General features: G+C 43.1%; 1 protein-coding gene across 2 annotated transcripts in view; it reads right to left on the minus strand.

The window, feature by feature from the left end:
* LOC125512423 (GDSL esterase/lipase At2g27360-like) overlaps positions 1 to 16385 on the minus strand; it is a 41959-nt gene extending 25574 nt beyond the window's left edge. For both annotated transcript variants that reach the window (XM_087528458.1, XM_087528457.1), the window contains exons 1-2: positions 16046 to 16385; positions 15728 to 15943 (exon numbers count right to left, since the gene is read on the minus strand). In XM_087528458.1, coding sequence (XP_087384584.1) covers positions 15728 to 15943; positions 16046 to 16319 — 490 coding nt within the window. In that variant the 5' untranslated portion in view covers positions 16320 to 16385. The remainder of the gene's footprint in view (positions 1 to 15727; positions 15944 to 16045) is intronic.
* Positions 16386 to 25904: the final 9519 nt, after the last annotated feature.

The raw sequence follows: 25904 nt of genomic DNA on the forward strand, positions 1-25904 counted from the left end.
AGGAGAATAGTTCTATCAGTGAGCATATACTCAAAATGTCTGGGTATCATAATCACTTGACTGAACTGGGAGTTAGTCTTCCTGTTGATAGTGTCATTGATAGAGTTCTTCAATCACTGCCACCAAGCTACAAAAGTTTCGTGATGAACTATAATATGCAAGGGATGAATAAGACAATTCCCGAGCTCTTCGCGATGCTAAAAGCTGCGGAGGTAGAAATCAAAAAGGAGCATCAAGTGTTGATGGTTAACAAAACCACCAATTTCAAGAAAAAGGATAAAGGGAAGAAGAAGGGGAACTTCAAGAAGAACAACAAGCAAGTTGCTGCTCAAGAGAAGAAACCCAAGTCTGGACCTAAGCCTGAGACCGAGTGCTTCTACTGCAAACAGACTGGTCACTGGAAGCGGAACTGCCCCAAGTATTTGGCGGATAAGAAGGATGGCAAGGTGAACAAAGGTATATGTGATATACATGTTATTGATGTGTACCTTACCAGAGCTCGCAGTAGCACCTGGGTATTTGATACTGGTTCTGTTGCTAATATTTGCAACTCTAAACAGGCACTACAGATTAAGCGAAGACTGGCTAAGGACGAGGTGACGATGCGCGTGGGAAATGGTTCCAAAGTCGATGTGATCACCGTCGGCACGCTACCTCTACATCTACCTTCGGGATTAGTTTTAGACCTAAATAATTGTTATTTGGTGCCAGCGTTGAGCATGAACATTATATCTGGATCTTGTTTAATGCGAGACGGTTATTCATTTAAATCCGAGAATAATGGTTGTTCTATTTATATGAGTAATATCTTTTATGGTCATGCACCCTTGAAGAGTGGTCTATTTCTGATGAATCTCGATAGTAGTGATACACATATTCATAATATTGAAGCCAAAAGATGCAGAGTTGATAATGATAGTGCAATTTATTTGTGGCACTGCCGTTTATGTCATATTGGTGTAAAGCGCATGAAGAAACTCCATACTGATGGACTTCTGGAATCACTTGATTATGAATCACTTGGTACTTGCGAACCATGCCTTATGGTCAAGATGACTAAAACGCCGTTCTCTGGAACAATGGAGCGAGAAAAAACTTGTTGGAGATCATACATACTGATGTATGTGGCCCGATGAATATTGAGGCTCGCGGCGGGTATCGTTATTTTCTCACATTCACAGGTGATTTGAGCAGATATGGGTATATTGTTGGGGAACGTAGTAATTTCAAAAAATTTCCTACGCACACGCAAGATCATGGTGATGCATAGCAACGAGAGGGGAGAGTATGATCTATGTACCCTTGTAGATCGCACGCGGAAGCGTTATATCAACGCGGTTGATGTAGTCGTACGTCTTCACGTCCAACCGATCCAAGTACCGAAAGCACGACACCTCCGAGTTCTGCACACGTTCGGCTCGGTGACGTCCTCGCCTTCTCGATCCAGCAAGAGGGGCGAAGTAGTAGATGAGTTCCGGCAGCACGACAGCGTGGTGACGGTGTTGGTGAAGAACAATCTCCGCAGGGCTTCGCCTAAGCACTACGAAAACTATGATAGAGGATAAACTAGAGGAGACAGGGTTGCCGGCACACGGCTTGGTGTTTCTTGATGTGTCTTTGGTGCTAGCCCTGCCCCTCTATTTATATGTTGAGCCCTGGGGTCGAAATTTGGAGTAAAAGCCTCCACAAAGTCGGTTTCACCCGAAAGGCAAGAGTCCTTCTCAGACTCCAGGGCCAGACGCCAGGGTTCCCGGCGTCTGGACCCAGACGCCAGGGACCCTGGCGTCTGGCCCCTGGACTCTGCAAAACTTCCTTTTGCGCTTTCCAAAAACCTTGTGGGCTTTCCCCTTTGGCCCAAATAAAGTGTTCTCGTACCCAAACATTTCGGGAAACATCCGGAACCCCTTCCGGTGATTTCCGGAACCCTTCCGATGACCAAACACTATTATCACATATATCAAACTTTATCTCCAGACCATTCCGGAGTTCTTTGTCATGTCCGTGATCTCATCCCGGACTCCGAACAACATTCGGTCACCAACATACATAACTCACATAGTACTATATCGTCAATGAACGTTAAGCGTGCGGACCCTACGGGTTCGAGAACTATGTAGACATGACCGAGACACGTCTCCGGTCAATAACCAATAGCGGGACCTGGATGCCCATATTGGCTCCTACATATTCTACGAAGATCTTTATCGGTCAGACCGCATAACAACATACGTTGTTCCCTTTGTCATCGGTATGTTACTTGCCCGAGATTCGATCGTCGGTATCCAATACCTAGTTCAATCTCGTTACCGGCAAGTCTCTTTACTCATTCCGTAATACATCATCTCGCAACTAACTCATTAGTTGTAATGCTTGCAAGGCTTATGTGATGTGCATTACCGAGAGGGCCCAGAGATACCTCTCGGACAATCGGAGTGACAAATCCTAATCTCAAAATACGCCAACCCAACATGTACCTTTGGAGACACCTGTAGAGCTCCTTTATAATCACCCAGTTACGTTGTGACGTTTGGTAGCACACAAACTGTTCCTCCGGTAAACGGGAGTTGCATAATCTCATAGTCATAGGAACATGTATAAGTCATGAAGAAAGCAATAGCAACATACTAAATGATCGGGTGCTGAGCTAATGGAATGGGTCATGTCAATCAGATCATTCAACTAATGATGTGATCCCGTTAATCAAATAACAACTCTTTGTCCATGGTTAGGAAACATAACCATCTTTGATTAACGAGCTAGTCAAGTAGAGGCATACTAGTGACACTCTGTTTGTCTATGTATTCACACATGTATTATGTTTCCGGTTAATACAATTCTAGCATGAATAATAAACATTTATCATGAAATAAGGAAATAGATAATAACTTTCTTATTGCCTCTAGGGCATATTTCCTTCAGTCTCCCACTTGCACTAGAGTCAACAATCTAGTTCACATCGCTATGTGATTAACACCAATAGTTCACATCTTTATGTGATTGGTTCACATCTCCATGTGACTAACACCCAAAGGGTTTACTAGGTTCAATAATCTAGTTCACATCGCTATGTGATTAACACCCAAAGAGTGATCATGTTTTGCCTGTGAGAGAAATTTAGTCAACGGGCCTGCCAAATTCAGATCCGTATGTATTTTGCAAAATTCTATGTCTACAATGCTCTGCACGGAGCTACTCTAGCTAATTGCTCCCACTTTCAATATGTATCCAGATTGAGACTTAGAATCATCTGGATCAGGGTCAAAAACTTGCATCGACGTAACCCTTTACGACGAACCTTTTTGTCACGTCCATAATCGAGAAACATATCCTTATTTCACTAAGGATAATTCTGACCGCTGTCCAGTGATCTACTCCTAGATCACTATTGTACTCCCTTGCCAAATCAGTGCAGGGTATACAATAGATCTGGTATACAACATGACATACTTTATAGAACCTATGGCCAAGGCATAGGGAATGACTTTCATTCTCTTTCTATCTTCTGTCGTGGTCGGGCGTTGAGTCTTACTCAACTTCACACCTTGTAATACAGGCAAGAACTCTTTCTTTGACTGCTCCATTTTGAACTACTTCAAAATCTTGTCAAGGTATGTACTCATTGAAAAAACTTATCAAGCGTCTTGATCTATCTCTATAGATCTTGAAGCTCAATATGTAAGCAGCTTCACCGAAGTCTTTCTTTGAAAAACTCCTTTCAAACACTCCTTTATGCTTTACAGAATAATTCTACATTATTTCCGATCAACAATATGTCATTCACATATACTTATCAGAAATGCTGTAGTGCTCCCACTCACTTTCTTGTAAATACAGGCTTCTCCGAAAGTCTGTATAAAACCAAATGCTTTGATCACACTATCAAAACGTTTATTCCAACTCCGAGAGGCTTGCACCAGTCCATAAATGGATCGCTGGAGCTTGCACACTTTGTTAGCTCCCTTTGGATCGACAAAACCTTCCGGTTGCATCATATACAACTCTTCTTCCTGAAATCCATTCAGGAATGCAGTTTTTACATCCATCTGCCAAATTTCATAATCATAAAATGCGGCAATTGCTAACATGATTCGGACAGACTTAAGCATCGCTACGGGTGAGAAGGTCTCATCGTAGTAAACCCCTTGAACTTGTCGAAAACCTTTTGTGACAAGTCGAGCTTTGTAGACAGTAATATTACCATCAGCGTCAGTCTTCTTCTTGAAGATCCATTTATTCTCAATTGCTTGCCGATCAGCGGGCAAGTCAACCAAAGTCCATACTTTGTTCTCATACATGGATCATATCTCAGATTTCATGGCCTCAAACCATTTCGCGGAATCTGGGCTCATCATCGCTTCCTCATAGTTCGCAAGTTCGTCATGGTCTAGTAACATGACTTCCAGAACAGGATTACCGTACCACTCTGGTGCGGATCTTACTCTGGTTTACCTACAAGATTCAGTAGTAACTTGATCTGAATTTACATGATCATCATCATTAGCTTCCTCACTAATTGGTGCAGTAGTCACAAGAACAGAATTCTGTGATGAACTACTTTCCAATAAGGGAGAAGGTACAATTACCTTATCAAGTTTTCTACTTTCCTCCCACTTACTTCTTTCGAGAGAAACTCCTTCTCCAGAAAGTTTCCGAATTTAGCAACAAAAGTCTTGCCTTCGGATCTGTGATAGAAGGTGTACCCAACATTTTCTTTAGGGTATCCTATGAAGACGCACTTTTCCGATTTGGGTTTGAGCTTATCAGGATGAAACTTTTTCACATAAGCATCACAACCCCAAACTTTAAGAAATGACAACTTTGGTTTCTTGCCAAACCACAGTTCATAAGGCGTCATCTCAACGGATTTTGATGGTGCCCTATTTAACGTGAATGCAGCTGTCTCTAATGCATAACCCCAAAACGATAGTGGTAGATCGGTAAGATACATCATAGATTGCACTATATCCAATAAAGTACGGTTATGACATTCGGACAAACCATTATGCTGTGGTGTTTCAGGTGGCGTGAGTAGTGAAACTATTTCACATTGTTTTAACTGAAGACCAAACTCGTAACTCAAATATTTTACCTCTGCGATCATATCATAGAAACTTTTATTTTCTTGTCACAATGATTTTCCACTTCACTCTGAAATTCTTTGAACTGTTCAAATGTTTCAGACTTATGTTTCATCAAGTAGATATCCTCATATCTGCTCAAATCATCTTGTGAAGGTCAGAAAATAATGATACCTGCTGTAAGCCTTAATATTCATCGGACCACATACATCAGTATGTATGATTTCCAACATATCTGTTGCTTGCTTCATTGTTCCGGAGAACGGCGTTTTAGTCATCTTGCCCATAAGGCATGGTTCGCAAGCATCAAGTGATTCATAATCAAGTGATTCCAAAATCCCATCAGCATGGAGTTTCTTCATGCGCTTTACACCAATATGACCTAAACGGCAGTGCCACAAATAAGTTGCACTATCATTATTAACTTTACATCTTTTGGTTTCAATATTATGAATATGTGTATCACTAAGATCGAGATCCAATGAACTATTTTCATTGGGTGTGTAACCATATAAGGTTTTATTCATGTAAACAGAACAACAATTTATTCTTTTACTTAAATGAATAACCGTATTACAATAAACATGATCAAATCATATTCATGCTCAACGCAAACACCAAATAACACTCATTTAGTTTCAACACTAATCCCGAAAGTATAGGGAGTGTGCGATGATGATCATATCAATCTTGGAACCGCTTCCAACACACATCGTCACTTCACCCTTAACTAGTCTCTGTTCATTCTGCAACTCCCGTTTCGAGTTACTACTGTTTGCAACTGAACAAGCATCAAATACTGAGGGGTTGCTATAAACACTAGTAAAGTACACATCAATAACATGTATATCAAATATACTTATGTTCACTTTGTCATCCTTCTTATCCGCCAATCACTTGGGGTAGTTCCGCTTCCAGTGACCAGTCCCTTTGCAGTAGAAGCACTTAGTCTCAGGCTTAGGACCAGACTTGGGCTTCTTCACTTGAGCAGAAACTTGCTTGCTGTTCTTCTTGAAGTTCCCCTTCTTTCCTTTGCCCTTTTCTTGAAACTAGTGGTCTTGTTAACCATCAACACTTGATGTTTTTCTTGATTTCTACCTTCGTCGATTTCAGCATCACGAAGAGCTTGGGAGTTGTTTCCGTTATCCCTTGCATATTATAGTTCATCACGAAGTTCTACTAACTTGGTGATGGTTACTAGAGAATTCTGTCAATCACTATCTTATCTGGAAGATTAAATTCCACTTGATTCAAGCGATTGTAGTACCCAGACAATCTGAGCACATGCTCACTAGTTGAGCGATTCTCCTCCATCTTTTAGCTATAGAACTTGTTGGAGACTTCATATCTCTCAACTCGGGTATTTGCTTGAAATATTAACTTCAACTCCTGGAACATCTCATATGGTCCATGACGTTCAAAACGTCTTTGAAGTCCCGATTCTAAGCCGTTAAGCATGGTGCACTAAACTATCAAGTAGTCATCATATTGAGCTAGCCAAACGTTCATAACATCTGCATCTGCTCCTGCAATAGGTCTGTCACCTAGCGGTGCATCAAGGACATAATTCTTCTGTGCAGCAATGAGGATAAACCTCAGATCACGGATCCAATCCGCATCATTGCTACTAACATCTTTCAACACAATTTTCTCTAGGAACATATCAAAATAAACACAGGGAAGCAACAACGCGAGCTATTGATCTACAACATAATTTGCAAAATACTACCAGGACTAAGTTCATGATAAATTTAAGTTCAATTAATCATATTACTTAAGAACTCCGACTTAGATAGACATCCCTCTAATATTCTAAGTGATCACATGATCCAAATCAACTAAACCATAACCGATCATCACGTGAGATGGAGTAGTTTTCAATGGTGAACATCGTTATGTTGATCATATCTACTATATGATTCACGCTCGATCTTTCGGTCTCCGTGTTCCGAGGCCATATCTGCATATGCTAGGCTCGTCAAGTTTAACCTGAGTATTCTGCGTGTGCAAAAACTGGCTTGCACCCGTTGTAGATGGACGTAGAGCTTATCACACCCGATCATCATGTGGTGTCTAGGCACGACGAACTTTGGCAACGGTGCATCCTCAGGGAGAACACTTCTTGATAATTTAGTGAGAGGTCATCTTATAATGCTACCGTCAATCAAAGCAAGATAAGATGCATAAAAGATAAACATCACATGCAATCAATATAAGTGATATGATATGGCCATCATCATCTTGTGCTTGTGATCTCCATCTCCGAAGCACCGTCGTGATCACCATCGTCACCGGCGCGACACCTTGATCTCCATCGTAGCATCGTTGTCGTCTCGCCAATCTTATGCTTCCACGACTATCGCTACCGCTTAGTGATAAATTAAAGCATTACATCGCGATTGCATTGCATACAATAAAGCGACAACCATATGGCTCCTGCCAGTTGCCGATAACTCGGTTACAAAACATGATCATCTCATACAATAAAATTTAGAATCATGTCTTGACCATATCACATCACAACATGCCCTGCAAAAACAAGTTAGACGTCCTCTACTTTGTTGTTGCAAGTTTTACGTGGCTGCTACGGGCTTAAGCAAGAACCAATCTCACCTACGCATCAAAACCACAACGATAGTTTGTCAATTTGACTCCGTTTTAACCTTCGCAAGGACCGGGCGTAGCCACACTCGGTTCAACTAAAGTTGGAGAGACAGTCGCCCGCAAGCCACCTATGTGCAAAGCACGTCGGGGAAACCGGTCTCGCGTAAGCATACGCGTAATGTTGGTCCGGGTCGTCTCGTCCAACAATACCGTCGAACCAAAGTATGACATGCTGGTAGGCAGTATGACTTATATCGCCCACAACTCACTTGTGTTCTACTCGTGCAAATAACATCAAACCATAAAACCTAGGCTCGGACGCCACTGTTGGGGAACGTAGTAATTTCAAAAAAATTCCTACGCACACGCAAGATCATGGTGATGCATAGCAACGAGAGGGGAGAGTATGATCTATGTACCCTTGTAGATCGCACGCGGAAGCGTTATATCAACGCGGTTGATGTAGTCGTACGTCTTCACGTCCAACCGATCCAAGTACCGAAAGCAGGGCACCTCCGAGTTCTGCACACGTTCGGCTCGGTGACGTCCTCACCTTCTCGATCCAGCAAGAGGGGCGAAGTAGTAGATGAGTTCCGGCAGCACGACAGCGTGGTGACGGTGTTGGTGAAGAACAATCTCCGCAGGGCTTCGCCTAAGCACTACGAAAACTATGACAGAGGATAAACTAGAGGAGACAGGGTTGCCGGCACATGGCTTGGTGTTTCTTGATGTGTCTTTGGTGCTAGCCCTGCCCCTCTATTTATATGTTGAGCCCTGGGGTCGAAACTTGGAGTAAAAGCCTCCACAAAGTCGGTTTCACCCGAAAGGCAAGAGTCCTTCTCGGACTCCAGGGCCAGACGCCAGGGTTCCCGGCGTCTGGCCCCTGGACTCCGCAAAATTTCCTTTTGCGCTTTCCAAAAACCTTGTGGGCTTTCCCCTTTGGCCCAAATAAAGTGTTCTCGTACCCAAACATTTCGGGAAACATCCGGAACCCCTTCCGGTGATTTCCGGAACCCTTCCGGTGACCAAACACTATTATCACATATATCAAACTTATCTCCGGACCATTCCGGAGTTCCTCGTCATGTCCGTGATCTCATCCCGGACTCCGAACAACATTCGGTCACCAACATACATAACTCACATAGTACTATATCGTCAACGAACGTTAAGCGTGCGAACCCTACGGGTTCGAGAACTATGTAGACATGACCGAGACACGTCTCCGGTCAATAACCAATAGCGGGACCTGGATGCCCATATTGGCTCCTACATATTCTACGAATATCTTTATCGGTCAGACCGCATAACAACATACGTTGTTCCCTTTGTCATCGGTATGTTACTTGCCCGAGATTCGATCGTCGGTATCCAATACCTAGTTCAATCTCATTACCGGCAAGTCTCTTTACTCGTTCCGTAATACATCATCTCGCAACTAACTCATTAGTTGTAATGCTTGCAAGGCTTATGTGATGTGCATTGCCGAGAGGGCCCAGAGATACTTCTCTGACAATCGGAGTGACAAATCCTAATCTCGAAATACGCCAACCCAACATGTACCTTTGGAGACACCTGTAGAGCTCCTTTATAATCACCCAGTTACGTTGTGATGTTTGGTAGCACACAAAGTGTTCCTCCGGTAAACGGGAGTTGCATAATCTCATAGTCATAGGAACATGTATAAGTCATGAAGAAAGCAATAGCAACATACTAAACGATCGGGTGCTAAGCTAATGGAATGGGTCATGTCAATCAGATCATTCAACTAATGATGTGATCCCGTTAATCAAATAACAACTCTTTGTCCATGGTTAGGAAACATAACCATCTTTGATTAACGAGCTAGTCAAGTAGAGGCATACTAGTGACACTCTGTTTGTCTATGTATTCACACATGTATTATGTTTCTGGTTAATACAATTCTAGCATGAATAATAAACATTTATCATGAAATAAGGAAATAGATAATAACTTTATTATTGCCTCTAGGGCATATTTCCTTCATATATCTACTTAATAAAACATAAGTCTGAAACATTTGAAAAGTTCAAAGAATTTCAGAGTGAAGTGGAAAATCATCGTAACAAGAAAATAAAGTTTCTATGATCTGATCATGGAGGAGAATATTTGAGTTACGAGTTTGGCCTACATTTGAAACAATGCGGAATAGTTTTGCAACTCACGCCACCCGGAACACCACAACGTAATGGTGTGCTCGAACGTCGTAATCGTACTTTACTAGATATGGTGCGATCTATGATGTCTCTTACTGATTTACCGCTATCGTTTTGGGGTTATGCTTTAGATAGGGCTACATTCACGTTAAATAGGGCACCATCAAAATCCGTTGAGACGACACCTTATGAACTATGGTTTGGCAAGAAACCAAAGTTGTCATTTCTTAAAGTTTGGGGCTGCGATGCTTATGTGAAAAAGCTTCAACTTGATAAGCTCGAACCCAAATCGGAGAAATGTGTCTTCATAGGATACCCAAAGGAAACTGTTGGGTACACCTTCTATCATAGATCCGAAGGCAAGACATTCGTTGCTAAGAATGGATCCTTTCTAGAGAAGGAGTTTCTCTCGAAAGAAGTGAGTGGGAGGAAAGTAGAACTTGATGAGGTAACTGTACCTGCTCCCTTATTGGAAAGTAGTTCATCACAGAAACCGGTTCCTATGACATCTACACCAATTAGTGAGGAAGCTAATGATGATGATCATGAAACTTCAGATCAAGTTACTATCGAACCTCGTAGGTCAACCAGAGAAAGATCCGCACCAGAGTGGTACAGTAATCCTGTTCTGGAGGTCATGTTACTTGACCATGACGAACCTACGAACTATGAGGAAGCGATGATGAGCCCAGATTCCGCAAAATGGCTTGAGGCCATGAAATATGAGATGGGGTCCATGTATGAGAACAAAGTGTGGACTTTGGTTGACTTGCCCGATGATCGGCAAGCCACCGAGAATAAATGGATCTTCAAGAAGAAGACAGACGCTGACGGTAATGTTACTGTCTACAAAGCTCGACTTGTTGCGAAAGGTTTTCAACAAGTTCAAGGAGTTGACTACGATGAGACCTCACCCGTAGTGATGCTTAAGTCCGCCCGAATCATGTTAGCAATTGCCGCGTTTTATGATTATGAAATTTGACAAATGGATGTAAAGACTGCATTCCTGAATGGATTTCTGAAAAAAGAGTTGTATATGATGCAACCTGAAGGTTTTATCGATCAAAGGGAGCTAACAAAGTGTGCAAGCTCCAGCGATCCATTTATGGACTGGTGCAAGCCTCTCGGAGTTGGAATAAACGTTTTGATAGTGTGATCAAAGCATATGGTTTCATACAGACTTTTGGAGAAGCCTGTATTTACAAGAAAGTGAGTGGGAGCTCTGTAGCATTTCTAATATTATATGTGGATGACATATTGTTGATTGGAAATGATATAGAATTTCTAGATATCATAAAAGGATACTTGAATAAGAGTTTTTCAATGAAAGACCTCGGTGAAGCTGCTTATATATTGGGCATCAAGATCTATAGAGATAAATCAAGACGCTTAATTGGACTTCCACAAAGCACATACCTTGATAAAGTTTTGAACAAGTTCAAAATGGATCAAGCTAAGAAAGGGTTCTTGCATGTATTACAAGGTGTGAAGTTGAGTAAGACTCAATGCCCGACCACTGTAGAAGATAGAGAGAAAATGAAAAGTGTTCCCTATGCTTCAGCCATAGGCTCTATCATGTATGCAATGCCGTGTACCAGACCTAATGTGTGCCTTGCCATTAGTCTAGCAGGGAGGTACCAAAGTAATCCAGGAGTGGATCACTAGACAACGGTCAAGAACATCCTGAAGTACCTGAAAAGGACCAAGGATATGTTTCTCATTTATGGAGGTGACAAGGAGCTCATCGTAAAATGATTACGTTGATGCTAGCTTTGACACTGATCTGGACGATTCTAAATCGCAAACCGGATACGTGTTTATATTAAACGGTGGAGCTGTCAGTTGGAGCAGTTCTAAACAGAGCGTCGTGGCGGGATCTACATGTGAAGCGGAGTACATTGCTGCTTCGGAAGCAGCGAATGAAGGAGTCTGTATGAAGGAGTTCATATCCGATCTAGGTGTCATACCTAGTGCATCGGGTCCAATGAAAATCTTGTGCGACAATACTGGTGCAATTGCCTTGGCAAAGGAATCCAGATTTCACAATAGAACCAAGCACATCAAGAGACGCTTCAACTCCATCCGGGATCAAGTCCAGGTGGGAGACATAGAGATTTGCAAGATACATACAGATCTAAATATTGCCGACCCGTTGACTAAGCCTCTTCCACGAGCAAAACATGATCAACACCAAGACTCCATGGGTGTTAGAATCATTACTGTGTAATCTAGATTCTTGACTCTAGTGCAAGTGGGAGACTGAAGGAAATATGCCCTAGAGGCAATAATAAAGTTATTATTTATTTCCTTATTTCATGATAAATGTTTATTATTCATGCTAGAATTGTATTAACTGGAAACATAATACATGTGTGAATACATAGACAAACATAGTGTCACTAGTGTGCCTCTACTTGACTAGCTCAATGATCAAAGATGGTTAAGTTTCCTAAACCATAGACATGAGTTGTCATTTGATCAATGGGATCACATCATTAGGAGAATGATGTGATTAACTTGACCCATTCCGTTAGCTTAGCACTTGATCGTTTTTGTTTACTGCTATTGATTTCTTCATGACTTATACATGTTCTTATGACTATGAGATTATGCAACTCCCGAATACCAGAGGAACACTTTGTGTGCTACCAAACGTCACAACGTAACTGGGTGATTATAAAGGTGCTCTACAAGTGTCTCCGATGGTACTTGTTGAGTTGGCATAGATCAAGATTAGGATTTGTCACTCCGATTGTCGGAGAGTTATCTCTGGGCCCTCTCGGTAATACACATCACTATAAGCCTTGCAAGCAATACAACTAATGAGTTAGTTGCGGGATAGTGCATTATGGAACGAGTAAAGAGACTTGCCGGTAACGAGATTGAACTAGGTATTGGGATACCGATGATCGAATCTCGGGCAAGTAACATACCGATGACAAAGAGAACAACGTATAGTGTTATGCGGTTTGACCGATAAAGATCTTCGTAGAATATGTAGGAACCAATATGAGCATCCAGGTTCCGCTATTGGTTATTGACCGGAGACATGTCTCGGTCATGTCTACATAGTTCTCGAACCCGTAGGGTCCGCACGCTTAAAGTTCTGTGACGATTGGTTTTATGAGTTTATATGTTTCGATGTACCGAAGGTAGTTCGGAGTCCCAGATATGATCATGGACATGACGGGGAGTCTCGAAATGGTCGAGACATAAAGATTGATATATTGGAATCCTACATTTGGACATCGGAAGAGTTCCGGATAAAATCGGGATTTTACCGGAGTACCGGAGGTTACCAGAACCCCCCGGGGGCTAATGGGCCTTGTTGGGCCATAAGGGAAAGAGAGAGGGGCTGGCCTAGGGCAGGCAGCGCGCCCCCTCCCTCTGGTCAGAATTGGACTAGGAGAGGGGGGCGCCCCCCTTTCCTTCTCTTTCTTCCCCTTCCTTTCCCTCTCCTAGTAGGAGTAGGAAAGGGAGGAATCCTACTCCTACTAGGAGGAGGATTCCTCCTCCTGGCGCACCAACAAGGGCTGGACGGCCTCCCCCTTGCTCCTTTATATACAGGGGCAAGGGGCACCTCTAAACACACAAGTTGATCACAAAGATCTCTCCCAGCCATGTGCGGCGCCCCCTCCACCATAATCCACCTCGGTCATACTGTAGCGGTGTTTAGGCGAAGCCCTGCTGTGGTAGCTTCATCAACATCGTCACCACGCCGTCGTGCTGACGAAACTCTTCCCCGAGCTCTACTGGATCATGGGTTCGCGGGACGTCACCGAGCTGAACGTGTGCTGAATGCGGAGGTGCCATACGTTTGGTACTGAGGATCGGTCGATCGTGAAGACGTACGACTACATCAGCCGCGTTGTCATAACGCTTCCGCTTAACGGTCTATGAGGGTACGTGGACGACACTCTCCACTCTCGTTGCTATGCATCACCATGATCCTGCGTGTGCGTAGGAAAATTTTGAAATTACTACGTTCCCCAACACCAACGCCACCCACTTCTTCCTCCGTGACACCTTCCTCTTCCTCCATGGCACCCTCGCCGGTGCATTACACCCTGACCATCGGCGAGGCCCGTGCCCATTATATGGACATGATGTGGGAGAAGCAGTTCCGGGAGGCGCATGCCAACGCCAACTACAACCACAACCTCCTCCAGGAGTATCTGCTGGCGGAGCAGTAGGTCGCCATCGGCAGGGTGGTCGCGCTCGACGCGGACCTGGTGGAGGAGGAGACGCTGCTGGAGTCCTACCGCTCCGCCTGCGAGATCCGCCTCGCCCGCTGGTGGTACCAGTAGCGGGTGGTGGAGGTGGCGGCCATCGGCAAGGAGCAGGAGGACGACGCGGGCGAGGCATTGTTCGGCGACCCCGACGACGAGGAGGCCGTGCCCTGGCGCCATGACCATGAAAAAGCCGGCACGTCCGCCAGCGCCGCCAACAGCGAGGAATAGTAGTGCAAGGTAGGTCGCCACCGGTCGGGTCCTAAGAAGGCCACCGCTCCTCCCCTCCTGTCGACGCCAAGCTTGGCGGGCTCAGCATCGACAGTCAGTTAGTCACTTGGCGGCGACGTCGAGGCGAACAACTTCACTTCCCGGGGTTTCGGAGACGGAGCTGGAAAAGGCGAAGCTTCCATTCTCTTGGTTCATGGCCGGAGACGGGGACCGGACGCCGGCGATCATTTAGATTAGTCTGCCTAGGACCTTTTTCATGTATTTGTAATGAAATTCGTCATGTTTATATGAAGTCCGGCATGTTCATATGAAATCCGGCATGTTTATATAAAATCACCATGTTTATATGAATTCCACACTTGTTTGAGTTGTTGTGAAAATTTATGCGACTACGGTTGGATGGTTGCAGCCCGTATCTATGTCCGCGGACTGATACCCTATCCGCGGACGATTGCGAAAGGTTTTTTGTGGGATGCCGTTGAAGATGCCCTAAAGCCATTCAGCTAGAAATCACTGGAGTTCTAGAAAAAAAACTAGAAACCAGCGGGGTCAACTACTTGCAGGTGCAACTACTTTTTATTAATAATTTAGAGGGTCATGTGTCACGTTGATGTTTCTTCAGACTCTGCAATCGCCATCATATAAAGTTTAGTAATAGCACCTGTTTGGCATGCATGGATCATGATGTATGTCTTTGTTTCCGGTAAAGTCTCCCTATCAATAAGAATTATGGATTTGCTAATTTTTATCCAAATAAGAATTAACAAAGTCTCATCTATCAAAATAAAAATACGCATGAATCTTCAACTAAAATCAAATGATATAAGAATTAGATGTGACATAGTTACTTCTTATTGAGACCTAGCCACACCCTAATAATTAACATATACTTGTAACCAAAAACAATTCACATTAACATTTTTACTAACAGTTTTGCTAAAGCACATCTAGATATGCCATAAGTATTGCACATCTATGTCATATGTCATTGATCTTACATTGAGATTCGTGTGAATATTTTCTTTTTTTCTCTCTTTTATGCTTGATTCACTCATTTAGATGTGCAATAATTAAAGCACATCTAGATGTGTCCTAAACATACTTTTTTACTAATCCAAACTTGTCTAAGATTTATTAATGCCTAATAAGCCGATTCCTGAAAAATACTACTCCTTTCATTAAAAAAATATAAAAGCGTTTAGATTAATAAAGTTATGATCTAAACGCTCTTAAATTTCTTACTTTAGTGCGTAGTTCTTCAGTTGTCTAAAGAAAGAAACAAGTACTCCATCCGCAACTACTAGATGACTAGAGATTCCCTCCGCAAGTAGCCAACAACGACCACGAATAGTTAAGTTACTATATACATTGCACAATTACCAACAGCAGCAAGTTGCCTTATATTTACCGTACGCCGTGGAGTCAAGAAGCTCCAAGACATTGTTGAACCAGCTCGTCTCGTTGCTAAGAGACACCGGCACAAACGTCGCTATCCCTCTGCTCTTCAAGAACGCCGGGTCAAGCGCCGTCGCGCCGCCCACCGCGAAGTTCGCACCATGCCGGAAGTCATCCGCCGTCTCGCCGGCGAGGTACGGCTTTGGTTGTGGCAACCCCAGCGACTCCACTAGGCCACCAGAAATTGGGAAGATAGTTGGTCAGGAATGCACATAGGTCAACGCGTGTCTCCACCGGAAGAACAATGAATGATTCGTAGCGAAATGGTTACCGATGAAGTCGATGATGAGCCGGCCGTCGGACGCCCGGCCGCTGGGGTGGTGGAAGTAGGTCTCCCCGTACGGCGCGTGGGAGGAGGGCCCCCCGGCGGTGGCCGGGAGGATGGCCGCGTTCCCGGTGTCCGTGAGCGAGTCGCCGAAGCTGAAGACGCGGCTGTAGCTGCTGGCCAGCTGGGCGTCCCTGCCGCCGGCGTACGGCGTGGCGGCTGCCTCTCCGGCGATTAGGACGAGGAGAAGAGCCACCAGGATGCGAGATAATTGTGCCATGTCGACGGTTTCAGCAGCTCTATGTCGTGTAGTAATAGGCTATAGTATTTGCGGTAGGGTCGTGTCATGACCCATGAGGACATAGAAGCTGGTGGCCCTTATTTTGTTGGCCGAGATTAACAACTTTTTTTAACAATATAATACAATCACATATGCTTACATACACGCATACTATACTCGGCCTTATAAACGCCCCGCATAGTATATCCTATCCCTATTAGCTTTTTGGAAATACTATCAGCAACATCTTGAGATTGTTTCATAGGCTTTGTTTTTTAATTGCTCAACAATGAGCTTGTGGGAAATAAGGATGAACGAATGAATGCCTTATCAGCAAATATGGAAAGAAATGCGGGTATCTTTTTTACAAAATTGCCATAGTTTGTTTTCTATCCGTCAGATATAGATCGGACAGTCTATATATTACAAGATGACAGGCACACCATTATCACCAACTCGGTTTTTTATAATTAAAGAAAGAATGTATAGAAATGAGCATCATGCATTACAAAGCCAGAGAGACCAACCCCCATCTGTTCCATCCAAAGACCGTGGGCTCCCGAGCCCCCTCTTTGCATAGTAATGAGCACGTATGAATGCAACTGATGGTCTTAATAACCTGCAAATTCTTTGAATCTTTCATTCTGTTAAAAATACAGTCATTACAAGTTCTCCAAATGGCCCAAAGTAAAGCACAAACTACCACACGGATATGAGACTTCAACTTGGGATGTACCCCCACTAACCAATTTTCAAATATATCGGTACTACTCATGGGTGAAGATAGATTAAAAGCTATCTGGACAGATTGCCATAGTAGCTTGGCAAGTTGCCATTAAAAGCATAGATGCTGAAAGCTGAATAAACTCCTAATCACCAAAAAAGCAAGACTCAGTGTATCCTTGTAAATATCTTTTTTCAGATTATTTTTGTTAGGACGACCTTTCAATCTAAATACCACATGATTTTCGTTTTCAACAGGAATTTCATTTTCCAAATATATTTCTGGTGAAAAGGTTGCCCATCATTGATGAGGTTCGTATACATGGATTTGACTATGAAGACACCAGAAGTAGTCAACTTAAAATGGAGTGTGTCTAATTCATGTGAAATGTTGACCATCATCATCTTTTCAACAAGGTTTGACCAGTCTGTCTAATTGTCTCCAATCGATGGTCTTCTAAAAGCAACATTCAATGATTTTTGACCCCATGAGGCCTTCCGAGAAAGACGAGTCGGTTGGTTTTTCCTGGACCGCATAGAGGGCTTTAAATGAAGGTACTTATTCCTAAGTAATTCTTGCCAAACCCTATCTCCAGTAAGTAAAATTTTATCTTTTATTTTAGGCTGATAGTTATTTTATTTCAGAATAAATCATGACTTGTGCTGCAATTTTTTTGAAGAAGCAAGTCATTTATTGATTTGTGCTAAAGAAAGCGCAACAATTACATGCAACAAGGAACTGGAAGGAAAGCAAAACTAGGGCCAGCCTGTGGCCAATATCAGCTACTGGACATAATACGAAGCAACTTGCATGGCAATAACAAAACTAACTGAAAGCATCAACAGAACTAACTAAAAGCATCTAAAACAACACCCAATCGAGAAGCTCAGAAATGCTAGCAAAAGAAACATCGATAATGTCAACGCCTCATGATGCAAACGTTCATCTAACCCATATTCTATTGGAGCCCAACCATGTAAAGTGAGAAAAATAAAGAAGTAGGGTCATCTGATTTTTTTGGCAAAAACAAACATTATTGTGAGCCTTTCATATGGTCCGGCAAATGGCAACAATCCCACTAAAGATAAGTTAGAGGGAAGGGACCCTCCCCCACCACCCCAAGTCTAGCCAAACATATCATCCACACCACTAGAGGCCGTATGAAATTTGAAAGCATGGGGAGCACACATTCATTCTGGACCGCGAGGATACGCATGCCCAAGCTAGCATCCTACTTGGGGCGGCATACCCTCTCCCATGGCACAATGTGTTTTTCCCCAACATCATATCCAGGCACTTTATCTCGGTGGAGACTTGGTCATGGTGAACACGCAAAGGACGTCGTCCTACTCCCTTCCACAAGCACTTGTTGGCAAGGCCCGTGCTACAAGATAGGCCTTCTCCCTCGTGGACCTCTACCAGGGGGCCCAATTGGTGGATGGGCCAAGGCTGGTGGCCCCTTTCTCCAGGTCAGAGATCAAGGTATCCTTCGCTGGTTTTGACTGGGCTAGTTCCTCGGGCCCAGATGACATGGGCATGAGTTTCTACCATGCTGCATGGTCTGACGTCTCAGAGGACAGGGATCATCTCTTCCTCACCTTCGACAGTGTTGCTGATCCTGGGTGTTTGAAAACAGTGAGCACATACTCTTACTGTCCAAGGCTAGTGGCGTCCTCGGTTTTGGAGCCTACTAGTCGGTCTCCACGAAAGTGTGACGTCAAAGCTCTGTGCAAGTTCCTGACTAGCCGGCTCAAAGGCCAGATTTCGACAGTGTTCGACCAGGATTAGTTTGGTTTCATCGATGGGTGAAGCATATCTGAGAACTTCGTGTATGCCACTGAGGTTGTTTATTGTTGATACCATCGTAGAGCCCCTACTATCATCCTCAAGCTCAACTTCGCCAAGGCCTTTGGCTCAATCGATTGAGGTATTGATGACCCACAAGTATATGGGATCAATCGTAGTCCTTTCGATAAGTAAGAGTATCGAACCCCGCGAGGAGCCGAAGGAAATGACAAGTGGTTTTTAGCAAGGTATTTTCTGCAAGCACTGAAATTGTCGGTAACAGGTAGTTTGATAGCGAGATAATTTGTAAGGAGAAAGTAACAGTAACGGTAAATAAATTGCAGCAAGTTAGCACGATCCTTTTGTGGCGAAGGACAGGCCAAAACGGTCTCTTATGATAAGCAAAGTGTTCTTGAGGGTACACGGGAATTTCAACTAGTCACTTTCATCATGTTGGTTCGATTCAATTTCTCTACTTTGATAAATGTGGGTGGACCGGTGCTTAGGTGCTATTCTTACTTGAACAAACCTCCTACTTACGATTAACCCCCTCGCAAGCATCCGCAACTATGAGAAAAGTATTAAGATAAAATCTAACCATAGCATTAAACTTTTGGATCCAAATTGGTCCCTTACGAAGTAGCGCATAAACTAGGGTTTAATCTTCTGTTACTCTAGCAACCCATCATCTAATAACTACTCCACAATGCATTCCCTTGTGCCCAAATATGGTGAAGTGTCATGTAGTCGACGTTCACATGACACCACTAAGGGAATCACAACATACATATCATCAAAATATCGAACACATACCAAGTTCACATGATTACTTGCAACAAGATTTCTCCCGTGACCTCAAGAACAAAAGTAACTACTCACAAATGATAAGCATGCTCAAGATCAGAGAGGTATTAAATAGCATAATGGATCTGAACATATAATCTTTCACCAAATAAACCATATAGGCCCTGTTTGGTTCATAAGTCCTAGGACTTTTTTAGTCCCAACTAAAAAGTTGCTAGTTCCTAAAAAGTCCCTACCTGTTTGGTTCCTGGGACTAAACATGGACTAAAAGACCATGTTACAACTAAAAGTCCCAAAAAGACTCTCCCTGAGGGTCTTGTTTCATAAGTCCCAAATGCCCACTTTAGGTCCCTATAAGTCCCTCCTGTTTGGTTTAGATGGGACTAAAAGGGACTTTTTTAAGTCCCTACATCAATAAGTCCCTGTAAACAAACACCCCATAGTAATCAACTATAAGATGTAATCAACACTACTAGTCACCCACAAGTACCAACCTGAGGTTCCGGTACAAAGATTGAACACAAGAGATGAACTAGGGTTTGAGAGGAGATGGTGTTGTTGAAGATGTTGATGGAGATTGCCCTCCCCAAGATGGGAGAGTTGTTGGTGATGATGATGACGATGATTTCCCCCTCCGGGAGGGAAGTTCCCCCAGCAGAATCGCTCCGCCGGAGGGCAAAAGTGCTCTTGCCCAAGTTCCGCCTCGAGACGGCGGCGCTCCATCCCGAAAGTCCTCTCCTTATTTTTTTTCTAGGTCAAAATGACTTATATACCAAAAGAGGGGCACCAGAGGTGGGCCAAGGAGGGCACAACCCACCAGGGCACGCTCGTGCTGCCTGGCGTGCCCAGGTGGGTGTTGGGGAACGTAGAAATTTCAAAAAAATTCCTATGCACACGCAAGATCATGGTGATGCATAGCAACGAGAGGGGAGAGTGTTGTCTACGTACCCTCGTAGACCGACAGCGGAAGCGTTATGACAACGCGGTTGATGTAGTCGTACGTCTTCACGGCCCGACCGATCAAGCATCGAAACTACGACACCTCCGAGTTCTAGCACACGTTCAACTCGATGACGATCCCCGGACTCCGATCCAGCAAAGTGTCGGGGAAGAGTTCCGTCAGCACGATGGCGTGGTGAGGATCTTGATGTTCTACTGTCGCAGGGATTCGCCTAAGCACCACTACAATATTATTGAGGACTATGGTGGATGGGGGCACCGCACACGGCTAAGAGAACGATCTTGAAGATCAACTTGTGTGTCTAGAGGTGCCCCCTGCCCCCGTATATAAAGGAGTGGAGGAGGGGAGGGCCGGCCCTCTCTATGGCGCGCCCTAGGGGAGTCCTACTCCCACCGGGAGTAGGATTCTCCCTTTCCTAGTCCAACTAGGAGTCCTTCCAAGTAGTAGGCGTAGGAGACAAGGAAGGGGAAGAGGGAAGAGAAGGAAGGAGGGGGCGCCGCCCCTCCCCCTAGTCCAATTCGGACTAGTCAATGCGGGGGGAGGCCTGCCTCTTCCTCTCCCCTAAAGCCCAATAAGGCCCATATACTTCTTCCCCCGTATTCCCGTAACTCCCCGGTAGTCCAAAAAATACCCGAACCACTCGGAACCTTTCCGATGTCCGAATATAGTCGTCCAATATATCGATCTTTACGTCTCGACCATTTCGAGACTCCTCGTCATGTCCCCGATCTCATCCGGGACTCCGAACTCCTTCGGTACATCAAAACTCATAAACTCATAATATAACTATCATCGAAACCTTAAGCGTGCGGACCCTACGGGTTCGAGAACAATGTAGACATGACCGAGACACGTCTCCGGTCAATAACCAATAGCGGAACCTGGATGCTCATATTGGCTCCTACATATTCTACGAAGATATTTATCGGTCAGACCGCATAACAACATACGTTGTTCCCTTTGTCATCGGTATGTTACTTGCCCGAGATTCGATCGTCGGTATCTCAATACCTAGTTCAATCTCGTTACCGGCAAGTCTCTTTACTCATTCCGTAATACATCATATCGCAACTAACTCATTAGTTGCAATGCTTGCAAGGCTTATGTGATGTGCATTACCGAGAGGGCCCAGAGATACCTCTCCGACAATCGGAGTGACAAATCCTAATCTCGAAATACGCCAACCCAACATGTACCTTTGGAGACACCTGTAGAGCTCCTTTATAATCACCCAGTTACGTTGTGACGTTTGGTAGCACACAAAGTGTTTCTCCGGTAAACGGGAGTTGCATAATCTCATAGTCACAGGAAAATGTATAAGTCATGAAGAAAGCAATAGCAACATACTAAACGATCGAGTGCTAAGCTAACGGAATGGGTCAAGTCAATCACATCGTTCTCCTAATGATGTGATCCCATTAATCAAATAACAACTCTTTGTCTATGGTTAGGAAACATAACCATCTTTGATCAACGAGCTAGTCAAGTAGTGGCATACTAGTGACACTCTGTTTGTCTATGTATTCACACATGTATTATGTTTCCGGTTAATACAATTCTAGCATGAATAATAAACATTTATCATGAAATAAGGAAATAAACAATAACTTTATTATTGCCTCTAGGGCATATTTCCTTCAGTCTCCCACTTGCACTAGAGTCAATAATCTAGATCACATCACCATGTGATTAACATCGATAGTTCACATCATCATGTGATTAACACCCATAGTTCACATCGACATGTGACCAACACCCAAAGGGTTTACTAGAGTCAGTAATCTAGTTCACATCGCTATGTGATTAACACCCAAAGAGTACTAAGGTGTGATCATGTTTTGCTTGTGAGATAATTTTAGTCAATGGGTCTGTCACATTCAGATCCATAAGTATTTTGCAAATTTCTATGTCAACAATGTTCTGCATGGAGCTACTCTAGCTATTTTCTCCCACTTTCAATATGTATCCAGATTGAGACTTAGAGTCATCTAGATCAGTGTCAAAACTTGCATCAACGTAACCTTTTACGATGAACCTTTTGTCACCTCCATAATCGAGAAACATATCCTTATTCCACTAAGGATAATTTTGACCACTGTCCAGTGATCTACTCCTAGATCACTATTGTACTCCCTTGCCAAAATTAGTGTAGGGTATACAATAGATCTGGTACACAGCATGGCATACTTTATAGAACCTATGGCTGAGGCATAGGGAATGACTTTCATTCTATTTCTATCTTCTGCCGTGGTCGGGCTTTGAGTTTTGCTCAACTTCACACCTTGTAACACAGTCAAGAATCCTTTCTTTGCTTGATCCATTTTGAACTTCTTCAAAACTTTGTCAAGGTATGTGCTTTGTGAAAGTCCAATATGTAAGCAGCTTCACCGAGGTCTTTCATTGAAAAACTCTTATTCAAGTATCCCTTTATGCTATCCAGAAATTCTATATCATTTCCAATTAGTAATATGTCATCCACATATAATATCAGAAATGCTACAGAGCTCCCACTCACTTTCTTGTAAATACAGGCTTCTCCAAAAGTCTGTATAAAACCAAATGCTTTGATCACACTATCAAAGCGTTTATTCCAACTCCGAGAGGCTTGCACCAGTCCATAAATGGATCGCTGGAGCTTGCACACTTTGTTAGCTCCCTTTGGATCGACAAAACCTTCTGGTTGCATCATATACAACTCTTCTTCCAAAAATCCATTCAGGAATGCAGTCTTTACATCCATTTGCCAAATTTCATAATCATAAAATGCGGCAATAGCTAACCTGATTCGGACGGAATTAAGCATCTCTATTGGTGAGAAGGTCTCATCGTAGTTAACTCCTTGAACTTGTCAAAAACCTTTCACAACAAGTCGAGCTTTGTAGACAATAACATTACCATCAGCGTATGTCTTCTTCTTGAAGATCCATTTATTCTCGATGGCTTGCCGATCATCGGGCAAGTCAACCAAAGTCCATACTTTGTTCTCATACATGGATCCCATCTCAGATTTCATGGCTTCAAGCCATTTTGCGGAATCTGGGCTCACCATCGCTTCTTCATAGTTCGTAGGTTCATCACGATCTAGTAGCATGACTTCCAGAACAGGATTACCGTACCACTCTGGCGCGGATCTCACTCTGGTTGATCTACGAGATTCGGTAGTAACTTGATCTGAAGTTTCATGATCATCATCATTAGCTTCCTCACTAACTGGTGTAGGTGTCACAGAAACAGTTTTCTGTGATGCACTACTTTCCAATAAGGGAGCAGGTACATTTACCTCGTCAAGTTCTACTTTCCTCCCACTCACTTCTTTCGAGAGAAACTCCTTCTCTAGAAAGGATCCATTCTTAGCAACGAATGTCTTGCCTTCGGATCTGTGATAGAAGGTGTACCCAACTGTCTTCTTTGGGTATCCTATGAAGACACATTTCTCCAATTTGGGTTTGAGCTTATCAGGATGAAACTTTTTCTTATAAGCATTGCAACCCCAAACTTTAAGAAACAACAATTTTGGTTTCTTGCCAAACCACAGTTCATACAGTGTCGTCTCAACGGATTTAGATGGTGCCCCTTTTTTCGTGAATGCAGCTGTCTCTAATGCATAACCCCAAAACTATAGTGGTAAATCGGTAAGAAACATCATAGATTGCACTATATCAAATAAAGTACGGTTATGACGTTCAAACACACCATTATGCTGTGCTGTTCCAGGTGGCATGAATTTGTGAAACTATTCCACATAGTTTTAATTGAAGACCAAACTCGTAACTCAAATATTTGTCTCCGCGATCAGATCATAGAAACTTTATTTTCTTGTTACGATGATTTTCCACTTCACTCTGAAATTCTTTGAACTTTTCAAATGTTTCAGACTTATGTTTCATCAAGCAGATATACCCATATCTGCTCAAATCATATGTGAAGGTCAGAAAATAACGATACCTGCCGCGAGCTTCAACACTCATCGGATCGCATACATCAGTATGTATTATTTCCAATAAGTCAGTTGCTCGCTCCATTGTTTCGGAGAACGGAGTCTTTAGTCATCTTGCCCATAAGGCATGGTTCGCAAGCACCAAGTGATTCATAATCAAGTGATTCCAAAATCCCATCAGCATGGAGTTTCTTCATGCGCTTTACACCAATATGACCTAAACGGCAGTGCCACAAATAAGTTGCACTATCATTATTAACTTTGCATCTTTTGGTTTCAATATTATGAATATGTGTATCACTACGATCGAGATCCAATGAATTATTTTCATTGGGTGTGTAACCATATAAGGTTTTATTCATGTAAACAGAATAACAATTTATTCTCTTACTTAAATGAATAACCGTATTACAATAAACATGATCAAATCATATTCATGCTCAACGCAAACACCAAATACCACTTATTTAGGTTCAACACTAATCCCGAAAGTATAGGAAGTGTGCGATGATGATCATATCAATCTTGGAACCACTTCCAACACATATCGTCACTTCACCCTTAACTAGTCTCTGTTTATTCTGCAACTCCCGTTTCGAGTTACTAATCTTAGCAACTGAACTAGTATCAAATACTGAGGGGTTGCTATAAACACTAGTAAAGTACACATCAATAACATGTATATCAAATATACTTATGTTCACTTTGCCATCCTTCTTATCCGCCAATCACTTGGGGTAGTTCCGCTTCCAGTGACCAGTCCCTTTGCAGTAGAAGCACTTAGTCTCAGGCTTAGGACTAGACTTGGGCTTCTTCACTTGAGCAGCAACTTGCTTGTTGTTTTTCTTGAAGTTCTCGTTTTTTTCCTTTGCCCTTTTCTTGAAACTAGTGATCTTGTCAACCATCAACACTTGATGTTTTTCTTGATTTCTACCTTCATTGATTTCATCATCATGAAAAGCTTGGGAGTCGTTTTCGTCATCCCTTGCATACTATAGTTCATCACGAAGTTCTACTAACTTGGTGATGGTGACTAGAGAATTCTGTCAATCACTATTTTATCTGGAAGATTAACTCCCACTTGATTCAAGCGATTGTAGTACGCAAACAATCTGAGCACATGCTCACTAGTTGAGCGATTCTCCTCCATCTTTTAGCTATAGAACTTGTTGCAGACTTCATATCTCTCAACTCGAGTATTTGCTTGAAATATTAACTTCAACTCCTGGAACATCTCATATGGTCCATGACGTTCAAAACGTCTTTGAAGTCCCGATTCTAAGCCGTTAAGCATGGTGCACTAAACTATCAAGTAGTCATCATATTGAGCTAGCCAAACGTTCATAACGTCTGCATCTGCTCCTGCAATAGGTC

This window comes from Triticum urartu, chromosome 6A (genome assembly GCF_056163025.1).
Source record: "Triticum urartu cultivar PI428250 chromosome 6A, HENAU_Tu73, whole genome shotgun sequence".
NCBI lineage: Eukaryota > Viridiplantae > Streptophyta > Magnoliopsida > Poales > Poaceae > Triticum > Triticum urartu.